This window comes from Achroia grisella, unplaced genomic scaffold, assembly GCF_030625045.1.
Source record: "Achroia grisella isolate CSIRO2021 unplaced genomic scaffold, CSIRO_AGI_Agris_v1 utg780, whole genome shotgun sequence".
Lineage (NCBI taxonomy): Eukaryota > Metazoa > Arthropoda > Insecta > Lepidoptera > Pyralidae > Achroia > Achroia grisella.
The window spans coordinates 2,551,612-2,565,931 of record NW_026713020.1 but is presented as its reverse complement, the minus strand read 5'-3'; the positions used below and the strand labels follow the sequence as shown (position 1 = coordinate 2,565,931).

Here is a 14,320-nt window from a genome sequence, read left to right as displayed (position 1 = left end):
TAAATGTAAACAGTCCCTGAGCAGCGCGGTGAAGGTGTATAATAGTTTGTGAGATACTCGTATCGAATACTCGATAATAAAGTTATTGAAAGTGGTAATAAGATTAACGGCTTGTTCGTTGCACGTAAATCACGATGCATTACGTCGCCGACGACAGGAGGCTCGTATCGTTTTACAGTGGATTAATTGCAGCTGAGCCGGCTGTGGCGACAACTGGGGCGGAGTCAGAGATACAGCATGCAGCATGCGTGCGCGCATACCATTCTTTTACATTTTAATATATTGTACTCATTTGCTCATCCATTTTTTTTATTAATCCCGAAGTGTATAGATTGAATTTCCAAGTAGAAAAAGCGATCCATACTCAGAAATATCGATAAACCACATGAATTACAACCATAGTTTCGCCTCTGAGTAAATGGTATGCGTCATTATCGGGAAGTGTAACGAGCGAGTTCGGATCGCAACAAATCATCTCGCGAGGTACTGCGCGCCGCCCTGTCGCTCACTGCCAAAATTAATTTCCCGTAAAATCGCTTAAACGATCTATCTTTTCCGAGAAAAATAATATTCGGTGCACCGCACTCAATAATAATTTCTCTGTAAGTAAGAAACTTAATCTGCATTGTAAGGAAAAGGCAAGCCTGTATATCTCGATTGAGCATGTTCACTTGGCCACCATTGAAGGAAATGGGCAATGTACTATAAACAAATTATTAAGTTTCCTTGTATGGATCAAAAGTATGCAAAGAACCAGACTTGTATCTATCCTTATAAGACCAGCAATTTTTTGTGCCCCCTGTTTAATTGATTTAATAAAAGCACTAGAGGCCTGGACTCTTCTATTTTATACAGTTATCTCTTGCAGTTTCTAATTTTGATGAAAGTATACATACAGTGATAATTATAGGTTTGAATGAATGAAGAGTACAGTATTAAAAACAGTAAAAACAACATCTTATTATATATATATAAAATTCTCGTGTCACAGTTTTCGTTCCCATACTCCTCCGAAACGGCTTGACCGATTCTCATGAAATCTTGTGAGCGTATTGAGTAGGTCTGAGAATCGGCCAACATCTATTTTTCATCCCCCTAAATGTTAGGGGTAGTCCACCCCTAAATTTTTTATTTTTATTTTTGAGCGATATTATTTTATATGGCAAAACAACGTTTGCCGGGACAGCTAGTATAAATATAATTTTCCAGTTTAAACAATGTTCTTAGCACTAATCATCTAACTAATCTCATAAAGTACTCACATTCACTAAACATAAATTAGTAAATACACCAAGAAAGACATTTGCTTGACTTAAATCCACTTATAATAGCTCAAAATGAAAGTATGACCTATACTTTCATTGTTGTGACATATTACGTGTACAATCTTGTAAGCCATAAAATAAAACGATAGGAGTAAAGAAATATCTTTTTAAAGGTCCACAGTAGGCCGAAAAATATATCATCTATTTCTCTCAGCACTTGCGGGATCGTACGCGGCTTTGGACCTTTTATGACAGGGACCTACATGAGTTATCACCCGAGCCATGGCCGTTGCGGCGATCGCCAGTTTTATGGATCGTAGATTTTGGGAGTTCGCATTTTTCTATTTATCATTATCTACAAATTCACTACAATTTTAAATATTGTTTAGAGTATATACCTAGAGTAAAAACTTTTAGTTATTAAATTAACAAATATGTACGCACGCAACTAAATCAAGTAAAAAATTTGACAATATACTTTTCATTAATAAAGTCAATTGAAAGTAAAATTGTAACACATACAGAAGTGTAAATAATATAAAATCATGTATATATATAACACGAACATATTTCTATATTGTCAAAACTTTAATTCGACTGGATCCATTTCAAACTCAGGCAGGTTGTTTAGCGAGGGGTTCAATGCCATAAATATTACGTACTTACCATACCTATTTAACGAATTATTCTGAAAGCAAGGCGATTGTGTCTGCAGCTGGATTCCAAGCGAATATGGGTAACATTCCCGTCAAGTTTACGGCTCAGTGTTCTCGACTAACGAACGATGCGCAGCGGAATGAGTCGACAAAAAGTATTCGATCGGCTATTCTTAGCTAGCCGACACGCTGCCGCTCGATTAGTCGCCAACCGACCATAGACACGGGAATGAAAGGAGCAAGATGACCAGACGGTATGGTGAGAATAATAATTGACTAGAGGCAAATGACCAAAATAAGGTAGTACCTGTCGCTACTATATAATAGATTTTTTGTAAACGGTAATATAAAAGAATTTGGATCATATTCGTTTTTATTATTTTATATCTGCGACGTTTCAGAATTAAATTTAGTGTTTTATACATATATATATTACGTAGGTAGGTACTCTTTATGATATGTAGATACAAGTACATACAATTTTATAGGTAAAATGCATCGTTTTTGATACAAATATCGAAAAACATAAAAACATAAAAATTTTGATGAAAATCTTTCTAATTCATCGCAATAATTAATAGTATGTTAGAAATTGGAATCGTTTTGTCTTACGGAGATGAGCGTTAAGCCAAATCTGTATTGCAATATTCGAGTAGGTATTATAAAATATGATTATGACGCTCAGCCGCGCCGCATTGTGTCTGTAAAAAAAATTACAATTATATCCTTCCAAATGATTAGTCTCTTTCAAAAAACTACAATCTAAAACAGAATACCTTGTGTCATGGCTAGCAGTTGCAGTTGCAAAGTAATTTTGTAGAAATCATGTAAGTTATACATATAGTGTTAAGTATTTTATGTAGATAACTAGTCACTGTAATAGAAAAAAATGTTTAATGTTCATATTAAACTAAGTAATTTTGTATACTTTAGATTTAATATGCTTGTTGCATTTGATTTTGTATAAAATTTGCATGGCAAACAACATGTCTGATGGTAAACAGTAACCGTCGTCTATGTACATGAACAGCACCTCATTACGTCATCCAAATGACGTACCTTATACCGCTCATGCATTGAGAAGGTCACACTCTTTATACTGTAATTTGTCTGCCTTTTCTCACCTAACAAACGAAATACAGTTAGGCAGCGGCTGTTGTTGTTGACATAGCTGATACTGAAGACTTTTTACACGTTTACATGGGTGTTCCTGCTACACAATAACTATTTTTTTAATTCAGCACATTTAGTTTCTAATTAAAAGCCTTGGAGAACAAACGGTACGTCCGATAAATTCGAGCAACATTATCAGCTCCATAAGTCTTGTGGACCGTAGATGAGCTTGATTTATTCGAGCCAACAACATTAAATTACATAGATCGAACATCGCCATAAATTACAGATCGTATTGTAAATCTATTGGGTGTATTGACGATCGTGGCGTGTACCTAAACTATATCATGCACTGACATCGATGACGATACGGTTACATGTTGATACACATGCCAAAATTTTATACAATAATTATGCAAACAATCCAATAAAATTAGTCAGTATTAACTATAAGTAGGTACATGGTTACAATAATATTGTGTTCAAACTTTGAAAACACCGACCTTTATAACATTATTAAGGATAACTCAATAAGTCCTAGTATCTGTATAACTCCAATTAACAAACTTATATGAAAAATACATTAACAATCTCTGTTATACTATGTAATATTATATTATCTGTGGTTATACCAAAAAGTTCACACACACATAACAAAAATTCAGTCGAATTAAAAAGCGCCTTCTTATTAAATCGGTTGAAAAATTACTTATTTTAATATTTATTACAAAATTAAGTAAATATTTGAGTACATTACGAGTTAGACGTAAAGAGCTTCATACTCTTATCAAGCATACTTATCTCTTAAACTGCTATAGGCATCACCTGATATGTAAATTACACATTAATACCGTAAGAATAACTATAAAGTATTATATAGTTATTCACAAATTCTTATATAGAATAAATATATAGTTAAGACTCTACAGATCGTTAGGAAAAGGTTACTGGGACCATAACACCGCCTTTAGAGTAACTAGATGATATGAATTTGACGTGTAGCGATTATATTCTATACATAACTATATATATTTTCATTTTTGTACAGGTACAATAAAGAATAACTTTCACGTACTGAGTATAGGATATCGTAGTAACTATGTTAGTAACATATTAAACAACAACATACTCGATTTAAAGGTATATAACCTTTAAATCGAGTATGTTGTAAAAACAAACAGCAAAAAATATTATATCTTTATTAATTAACAAACATTTGATAGCGAGGCTCGATATTAAGTTATTTATAATAAATAACATGTATCATTGAGCTGCTAGCAAAAAATAATTGGAAAGCGAATATATAAAAAACACTAATTAGACCTATATATAAACAGATCTGAAATCAGAACATATAACAATTAACGGGCGAATGGCACTGATGTCCGTTAGCATAATACTGTACCTATATGATACATAGGTACTTATAGCTAGATATCGGTGACCATTAAAAATAAATTAATATAACAAGCAGGTAATAAACGAGCTGTTCGCAGGTTTAAGATGCGGCCAGATAAATCACAGAGTCGGGCATATCGCCTTGAACAGTGATGATATGAATGAGATATACAGGTTGTCTATACATACTTGACCTACCCAAAATATTGCAACTTTGCTATATATAAGCAATATTTGATACTTCTTTTATACATAAGTCTAGTATTATCCGTGACTACGCTATTGATAATAATTAAACGACAAAAAAATTAAGCATTTACATAACGCCGTCAAACGTTTTATTAACAAATTATAGCAGTGAAATTACTGGGTACAGTGGCATGATACCAAGTTCTCAAAAATAATGTATGGAAACCATTGTAGGTATAGTGCTAGTAAAAAGCTGTAAAATATACAATAGTAAAATGTTTTCGTTCAAAACAAATGAAAATAAAAATCATATACAACAATTATTTTTTTTTTGTTTTTCTGGTGAGGTTGTAACGGTGACATACATTCAAAAGTGCTCCAACTTAAAATTATAATTAAAAATAGTAGTACTATTTTAAAACTTTTAATTTTATGTGCAAAATAATCTAGTAAGAGTACACTTCACCTGCCAACTTTCACTATCACATATTTCTCACTGGTTCACGTAAATCCACGATGTATAATCAAAAACTGAGCTTACAAGACACCAGAGCAGAGTTTGCACAGAGGATGGAAGAATTTGAAAAACGTCTCCAAAAGGCTTCATCCTCAAATTCCGACACGACTGCTATAGCCGAGGATTTTGCGACTTTCAAGGAATTCACCCTTAAGAGTCTTGCTGCACTACAACACCAGGTGGACTTGCTTGTGCTCGAGGTAGACCGACAGGAAATGCGCAGCCGCAAGAGGATTTTGCTCATACATGGAGTTCCAGAGGCCAGGCAAGAAGACACAGCCTCAGTCGTTGAAGGTGTAGTTGTCGACCAGCTGAAAGTGATTGATTTCACAGCTGCCAACATTAGCCGATGCCACAGGATGGGACGACTAAATTCAGCGAAATCTCGCCCTATTTTGGTTAAGATGTGTGATACTGGCATTCGTGATAAAATATGGTTTGCCAAAACGAACTTGAAGGGATCAAGCATTACTGTGTCGGAGTTTTTAACGAAACTTCGTCATGACACCTTCATGATGGCCAGGCAACGATTTGGAGTCAAGAAGTGCTGGTCACGAGATGGCTTCATCCACATTTTGTGCCCTGATGGATCTAAACATCGCGTTAGCAGCTTGGCCGAGTTAGAAAAGGTCGCGCCGCCGCGGCCGGTCCCAGAACAGCAAAAGATAGCCCCACAGGTGAAAGATAACGTTGCTGCATCCAAAACGAGGCGCGCCAATGTTAAAAAATAGGTTTAATGATGTATCTTGTTTACTATTTTCGCTTTGTCTAAATTTTAGTTGCCTACACTTCAATTTCATTCAACAATCTTAGATCCAACAACTATATTGTATATATTTCTCTCTAATCTATTGCCAACATAACTCACTTGTTCTACCCACTTTTGGTCTCAGATTTAATATTGTCAATTCACCCTGATGGCAGCTCACAGCATAGTGTAGTTGTCAATTTTTAAACCGATTGTCATTGTTAAATGTCAATCTTAACCACAGTGTAATAAGTCAATCTTGCAAGTGTAGGTGAAGTTTTTATTTATTCTGTTTTTGGATACCAGCTCTTTGCACTTATGTTATAGTAAATTATGGTTATATTCAATTATATGTGATATATTGTCATATTAATTTAGCGTTTTGTTCTTACAACTGGCGGGTGGAGTGGCCATGTAATGATAGTACTTTCTAGAATACATATTTATTTATATTTTTTTTTTTTATTATTTTTTAAAGTATATTTATATATATATATTTAGGTGTGATATATATATATATTTTTTTTTATTATATATTTAAACATTAATTTATACATATACAATGCTAAATAATATTGATAGTGACGGTGATGAAGACTTTTTCTCCATATCATCGCATAATTTAAGCAGTAACAGTAGCATGTTTAGTTTTCCTTGTTTGTCTGATGTCTTGACTGGTTGTTTTTCAGATGTTCCTAAGAATTTTAACGTTATTCACATTAACGCCCAAAGTATTCCGGCACATTATTCAGATTTATTGGCGTCCCTCGACCAGCATAATGTACATGCTATACTAGTTTCCGAATCTTGGCTGAAACCTTGTCTCCTCTCCTCATCTTATTGTCTTCCAGGATTTCAACTTATTCGCAATGATAGAACCAGCGGCGGTGGTGGTGGTGTTGCCATATATTTACGTTCTCACCTTCCATTTTCTATAATTAGCATGTCTGCACAGCCACCGCCACCAGATGCTGGTGAACACTTGTTTGTTGAAGTCCTGCTATCCCATTCAAAAATACTTCTTGGAGTCTACTATTGCCCTTCCATGCACATCAACTATTTTTCCTCCTTGGAAAAGTTGCTTGAAGACTTCACACTAAATTTCCGTCATACAATTATAATGGGCGATTTTAATACATGTCTGCTTAAAAGAGATAATCGGTCTACTACATTACAATCTACAGTGCAAGCTTGTAACATGTATATTCTACCTCTTACAGCTACTCACCATTTCCCCAACTCCGCTCCATCTCTTCTTGATTTAATATTCGTCTCCTCCTTGGAACATGTGGAAAAACATGGTCAATGTGATGCTGATGCTTTCTCTTACCATGATCTTATTTATTTGTCTTACAAAATCCGACCTCCTAAAGATAAACCCAAAATTATTTTTCAGCGTAATTTTGGTGGTATGGACATTGAGGGATTGCGTAGTGACGCCGTGGAGACGGACTGGTCACCTGTTATGGCAGCTGATTCTATTGACGACAAAGTAATGCAATTCAACATTATAGTGACTAAGTTGTATGATGTACATGCACCTTTAAGAGCAATTAAAATAAAGCATACTCCTGCTCCATGGCTCACAGATGAAATTAGGGCACTTATGCACAAAAAAGTTACAACCAAGGCCAAATTTAAACGTCGTCCAACTAACGATAACAAAATGAAGTACTATGAAGCCAGAAATCGCTGCAATAGAATGTGTAGGGATGCACAACGTCGCTATATTCATAACTCAATTTCTGATCAGGAACCTGCTAAAGCTTGGAAATTCCTTAGATCACTTGGAGTCGGCAAGATCCGTCACAAAAATTTGCATCGAAACTTAGACATAAATTCTCTCAATCAGCATTTTTCCTCGTCGTCCATTATTATGGATATAGATGACAAAACTAGTACAATTTCTTATCTTTCATCACTTCCGACTCCAAACTATTCTCCTTTCGTTTTTAATCAATTCACAGAGTGTGATGTTAAGAAAAGCATTATGGCAATTTCCTCTAGCGCTGTTGGTGTTGACTGTATCAGTCGCAATATGATTCTTCCTATCCTCGATCAGATCCTATCAATTATTTGCCACATCCTTAATCACTCCGTAATAACTAGTGTTTATCCTAAAATCTGGAAAGAAGCGCAAATAATCCCTCTTCCAAAAAGGCCAATCCCGCATCTCATTCTGATTTCCGTCCCATCTGTATTCTACCTTTCCTTTCCAAAGTCCTTGAACGTTTGATTCACAACCAATTCACCTCGTTCCTTAACAAAAACAACCTAATAAATCCTCTTCAGTCTGGTTTCCGACCTGGTCACAGTACAACAACTGCTCTCGTTAAAATCACTGACGATATCAGACTAGGTATGGAAAAAAGTCAGTTAACTATCCTTACACTCCTTGACTTTAGTAACGCCTTTAATACCGTAGATTTTGATATCCTCGAGGAATTGCTACGCTCTCTTAACATATCTCCACCTGTAGTTGAATGGTTTCACAATTATTTGTCTGGGCGTCGGCAGCAAATCCGCATTGATGATACATTTTCATCATGGTGTGATACGTTTGCCGGTGTTCCACAAGGTGGCGTTTTATCTCCCTTACTTTTCACAGTTTTTATAAACTCAATTTCTAACTTACTAACTTCTTCCTACCATCTATATGCAGACGACTTACAAATTTATTATCAGGCTCCACTAGAAAACTTCAATGACGCTATTTCCGTAGTTAATAGTGATTTGACATACATTACAAACTGGAGTAAAGCTTTTGGATTAACAATTAATCCTACAAAAACTCAAGTCATTATAGTAGGCAGCTCCAGGCTAATTAACAGGATCGACTGGTCGACTATCGCTGAAATTAAAGTGAATGACGAAGTAATTCCCTTTAGTACTTCTGTCAAAAACCTGGGCATTCATATTGACAGCTTTTTTAATTGGAGACCGCAAATTCAAGCAGTTAGCAGGAAAATATTTGCAGCGTTGGGGTCATTACGGAGGTTGCGCAATTTCCTGCCCATTGCTACCAAAATTACGCTATCTCAATCTCTTCTTCATCCCATACTTGATTACGCCGATACATGTTACTCTAATCTTACAGAAGACCAACTTAATAAGCTTGAGCGACTTCAAAATACTCTTATAAGATTTATTTTCGGTCTTCGAAAATTTGATCATGTTTCCGAGTTTCGCACTAAACTCAAGTGGCTTCCTATTCGCTTTCGCCGGAATACTCACATTCTTTCCCTTCTCCATAATATCCTTTATAACCCTTCAACTCCTAACTATCTGAAGGAGCGGTTTGTTTTCCTTCATAGCTCTAATAACGCCAATCTTAGGTCATCGGAGAATCTCCAGTTAAAGACACCAGTACATCATACTGCTTTTTACGACATGTCCTTCACGGTACTTGCTGTCCGACTATGGAACGATCTGCCACTTCCCATACGTAAATTGACATCACTGCCTGCTTTTAAATCGAGCGTTAAAAAATATTATTCACGAAACTTATCTGCATAGTAACGTCGCTATTGTATAGATATTATTTAATTTATTTATATGTATATATGTATGTATATATATGTGTGTATGTATATTTTATATATAATGCTTATTATGTAGTTATATGTATGTGTATATGATATGTAAATTGTACATCCAACAACGAATTGTTATACCTCGACCAGACACAGTCTAATCACTCCTCTCCATCCTAAGGTTGCCTGGAAGAAATCGCTATTTAGCGATAAGGCCGCCCATTGTTACCTCTATATTATAATTATTTTGTTATTATTGTCATATTTAATGTACATATTAATTTATGTAATTATTCTTTCTGTGAGAGGAACAATAAAGTGTTTTTCATTTCATTCATTCATTCATTATTTTTTCATAATAATTTAATTGAAGTGCCGAGTAAATTTTATATTATTATCCAGTTTTACGAGTTACCAGTCTCCACTTAGCATCCCTACTCTAACCATGATAATAACAGTCGTTTAAAACTTCGATCAACTAACGCAAACAACAAAATTGGATACTTATCGCGGATCACCTGCCTTTAATAAAACCAACGCTTAAATATTTGCACCTCAACAAAGAATCACTGCAAATTTGAAAAGCAAACGTGTGCAACCGATAAAAAGGTGTTAGGCTCAAAGCTGTTTTAACACTTGTTAATTATCACCTCGTGATACTGAGTTCAACCCCGCACTTTGAACAGTTACTGTCGAAGCAAGGTCGTTATTATTAGAGTTGCTAAATGGGAAGTATATGAGATTTTACTTGGGACTGGTTAGTGTTGAAGCAAGTAAATAATATTCGAATTTGTTTTATATACTAGCGACCCGCCTTAACTGCCGATTGGTTATTGTACTTATCTCTATTTTTTCAACTGACTTTTGAAAAAGGTGAAGGTTATTCGACTGTTTTTTGTGTGTTACTGCAGAACTTTTTCTTCCCCAGTTGATTGTAGTTGAAGTTTGTGAGTATTGATACATGGATGGATGGATATCTATTACTCAATCACACAAAACTACTGAACGGCTTTTGACCAATCTTTACAGTAATATAGATTATACATCAGAATACATATAAAATTTCATGCGAGTGAAATCGCGAGCACAGCTAGCCTTAAAAATGCAATTGAATTAGATTATTTGGTTAAACACGATTTTATGTAATAAAAATATCGCTAAAAATGTAACTATTTGCAAAAAAAATTTCAATCTATTAAGTATATCATTTGAGTTTATTCAAATAAGCAGAAAATATTTTTTTCCTGTTTATTACATGCTTTAGAATTACACAATCAAAGTACACTAGTACACTATGTATAGTAGTTCTCTTGCACGTTCCAGTTTAAAGGGATTATCCTCAGGAAAGAAAACAAACAAGACGTGTTACAGGGATTATTCTACATTCTGCTATATATATTGCTTTTTATTCATCCTATAGGCAACGCACACCACTTTTCATCAGGTGAGCCATTTACTTGTATGACCATTCCAAGTTGTATAAAAACCACATATACGGTTACCATATAAGCCGTAGATATGTAGGGTCACAATAATTGTCCGTGCCCATTTTGGTATCTTGTCAAACTAAAGGCATGATGTACTACATACATCGCACGTCTGCCAAGTACCACGGTAATTATATTTTTTAGAGCGCATCATTTATACCTATTGAAAACATCAATATCATAGTTACAAGTACAAAAAGTGTGAGTGTAAAATGAATATAATATTTATAAACGACGATTCTTTCATATCTCGATTGTCGACCATACGTAGACAGTCTTATTTAAATAATAAAACACTTGTAATGTGAAACTGTTACCCCTTTTAAATAAAGAATTTATTTAATTGCTATTATTCTAACATCAAAATCAAAAATTAATTCGTGTAGTTCTGTTACAGGCATTAATAACGGACGAATCTAGAGAAACTAGTTCAAAACGTAGTGTCAGTCGAAAATAACTATCAAAAAATTCCGCTCTTACTCTCTTCATATGATGTACATAATTATAGTAATAATTAATATCTGAGACAATAGATGCTTTACCATTTTTAAATATGATTGCTTTATATAAAAATTACGTGTGCCACACGACTTTGTGCCCATATAATATAAACGTAGATGTCCTATATATTTGTTCAATCAAAAGTGTTTAAGCATGACAAGTTAACTAACGTCAATGACATCTCTACAAACTTTAACATATGTAGATTAATCAAATTACATGTTCGGTTGCAGGCCATTACTTAGAGTTCACCTAATGCTCTACTTCAAGATGCATAATGAGGAATATTTATGACAATACATGATTTATGTAACACTATTAGACAAATATCTGTATAAATATTAAACTGATTAATTAATAAATTGTGCACTGAACGTTGTTTGTTTTCATTCACTTCGCTTAGACAAAGATATAAAATTAAAATAAATTATCATGAAACATATCAAAGAACTATACGTACTCGTAAGTATCCAAATGATTTCAGACACAGCTGGTGCCACCCAGCTATGCGATCCCAACGATAGTATGACAGTTGCAATTATAAAATTATCGTCATTGGCAACTTGATACTTACTATAATAGCAGGTTTCTCGCTTTACACCGTCTTGAAAAATATTCAAGCTATTTATTATTTAACAACGCAAAAGTAGTGTAAATACAACGTGGGCAAACCGGTCTTAAATCATCCAGGATCGTCTGTAATTTATGTGTATTGAGAAAATATCAGCAGGTATCCTATAACTATAGTACGAATGGACATTAGTAATTTATAATAATTTCAACAAGTCTATGTTGACGTTACTTAATCCTATTATTAATTTGACATCCATAAAAATTACAGCAATAAATGTCTTGTCTCGCTACTTCATGAATATTTTTATATGAAGTTATGAGTTTACAAAATTGCCTGTTTAAAGATATCATAAATTATAATACCCGTTAAAAATATATTATTAATGAAAAATAAAATTCATACCTTTGAAATTGTATAAAAATTAACAGTAACTAATATAATAACTGTATAAGCAATACATTTCTCATTAAAAAAATATCTAAATAATGGCTGCGACATGATATTAATTTGATATAGAAATTGCAAAATTTTATTAAGAACAACAAAAAGAAACAATATATCCCTTTAGGTGCACTAATATTCTATAGTATAATTATTTTCAGGATCAATGTATTCTATTATAGGTCTGGCCATTATATATAGGTACATGTTAAGTTAATGAATTAAAAAGTACCACATTACCTAAATTTTAACGTCCTTGGAATATTTAACGTTCAACCCCATTGCAATCCTAGGAATTATTCGAGTAAGACATGGTCAGCCCCTCTACCTAACTCCTTAATGAAGCTATCCAATACTGAAAGGAATGACTTCCGAATGTGCGAGTAAATAATTGGCGCAACAGGTGATGCATAAATCTCGGACAACGAGGCGGTGATTAAGAAGCCAATATATCAAGTTGGCGGCGCACCACACGCGATGCTCTCACCTATCCGCCAACAAAACGAGAAATAATATTGACATTATATGTACAATATGTAGGTACTCTAGAAGTACGAATTCTCTTTTCTCATTATTTGTTAATATTCTATCCCAGGGTTTATTCGAGTTAGTATAAGCACATATCGTGCCTATTACAAAAAAGATTCCCAGAATTAGCAATTAGTTATTAAATTCCGTTATAAATTCATTAGGCCTACATTCGGTGGTTGGTAGTTTATCACTTTCAGCTTGTATACATTTGTTGCATATATTGCATTCTAATACTATTCAAAGCTGAATTCGGAATGTCCACTTACTATACTTTTTACATGAACTATATTTTACCAGTCTTTATCCTTCCTTATCCATGAAGATAAGTACATAATCATATTACCTTGAACCGGCCACCATTTAATACATCAGGTGCCAATTTCCTAAGCACCGACTCCAATGGCTATGGCATTATAGTAGTAATAAATTTGTTTCACGTCTTTCCATTTATCTTGTATCGAGTCAATTGTTCTTTCCGTAACAATCGCGACTTGCTGTTTACACTTTAACGCGACAGTGAATTATGCATCGACCTGTGACTCGAAAGAGGTTAAACATGGAACGAGCATATACACGTCATATGCGACAAATCTGTACACCATGGTGCTTACGAATGAAGCAACAAATACGTTAAATTATTATGTGCTGGGTTAACATACCTACTACATACCATAACAGACCTAGTCATATCATATTGTTTATACAAAAAAAAATATACATACATTTCAGGCCAAAAATACAATTTTATACAATGATGAAAATTCAAAGTTAACAAATAAATAATATTAATAATTCAAATATTACATAAACATAAAAAATAATAATAATAATTCAAAAATTAAATACGAGACTATATTAAAAATCAGACAAAGACTAAATTATATAATGTCGAGACCAAACCAATTGTTACTTTTACATTAAACATACCAATGTACAAGTTTAAATTTATTGACATTCGAGTTGGAAATTGTATTTTCTGAAGAGGATACAATAAATATCCGAAAGGTCGCGTTAACGAGCTGGTCCAACGCAAGACGCAAGGAACAATAAAGTACGACTTTGTGCTCAATATTCCGGTTACGTACCTATTATACACTTAAGTGTGTTCCTATTTAAGTAATTTCAAACAATCTAATTATTTTTTAAAAACGATACCTATATCAATTCGACATATGAAAATTCTGTTCTGAACAATCGCAGTTCAGAATTACAGTTATGTAGTAACGATAATATTCGTTGTTTTCTCACACAACAACCGTCCAATAATATATTGTTGCATTTCACAAAAAAAGACGCCATTTATTTTACAGTACCTATCATTAATGACAAAATAACAGTATCGTTATAAATTATCGATACAATAATTC

At 33.9% G+C, this 14,320-nt stretch overlaps 2 protein-coding genes across 2 annotated transcripts in view; one reads left to right on the top strand and one right to left on the bottom strand.

Annotated features, from left to right (window-relative positions):
* The window catches only part of LOC131850979 (lysine-specific histone demethylase 1A), a 326,513-nt gene that overhangs the window by 86,989 nt on the left and 225,204 nt on the right, over positions 1–14,320 (bottom strand). The window lies entirely within an intron of this gene.
* On the top strand, positions 5,019–6,018 carry LOC131850980 (uncharacterized). Its single transcript, XM_059201399.1, has one exon. The coding sequence runs from the start codon at positions 5,138–5,140 to the stop codon at positions 5,867–5,869; it is 732 nt and encodes a 243-aa protein (XP_059057382.1). The 5' UTR covers positions 5,019–5,137; the 3' UTR covers positions 5,870–6,018.

Excerpts from the sequence above, each read along its gene's own strand:
- LOC131850980 (XM_059201399.1), top strand. The coding sequence starts at position 5,138 with ATGTATAATCAAAAACTGAGCTTACAAGACACCAGAGCAGAGTTTGCA.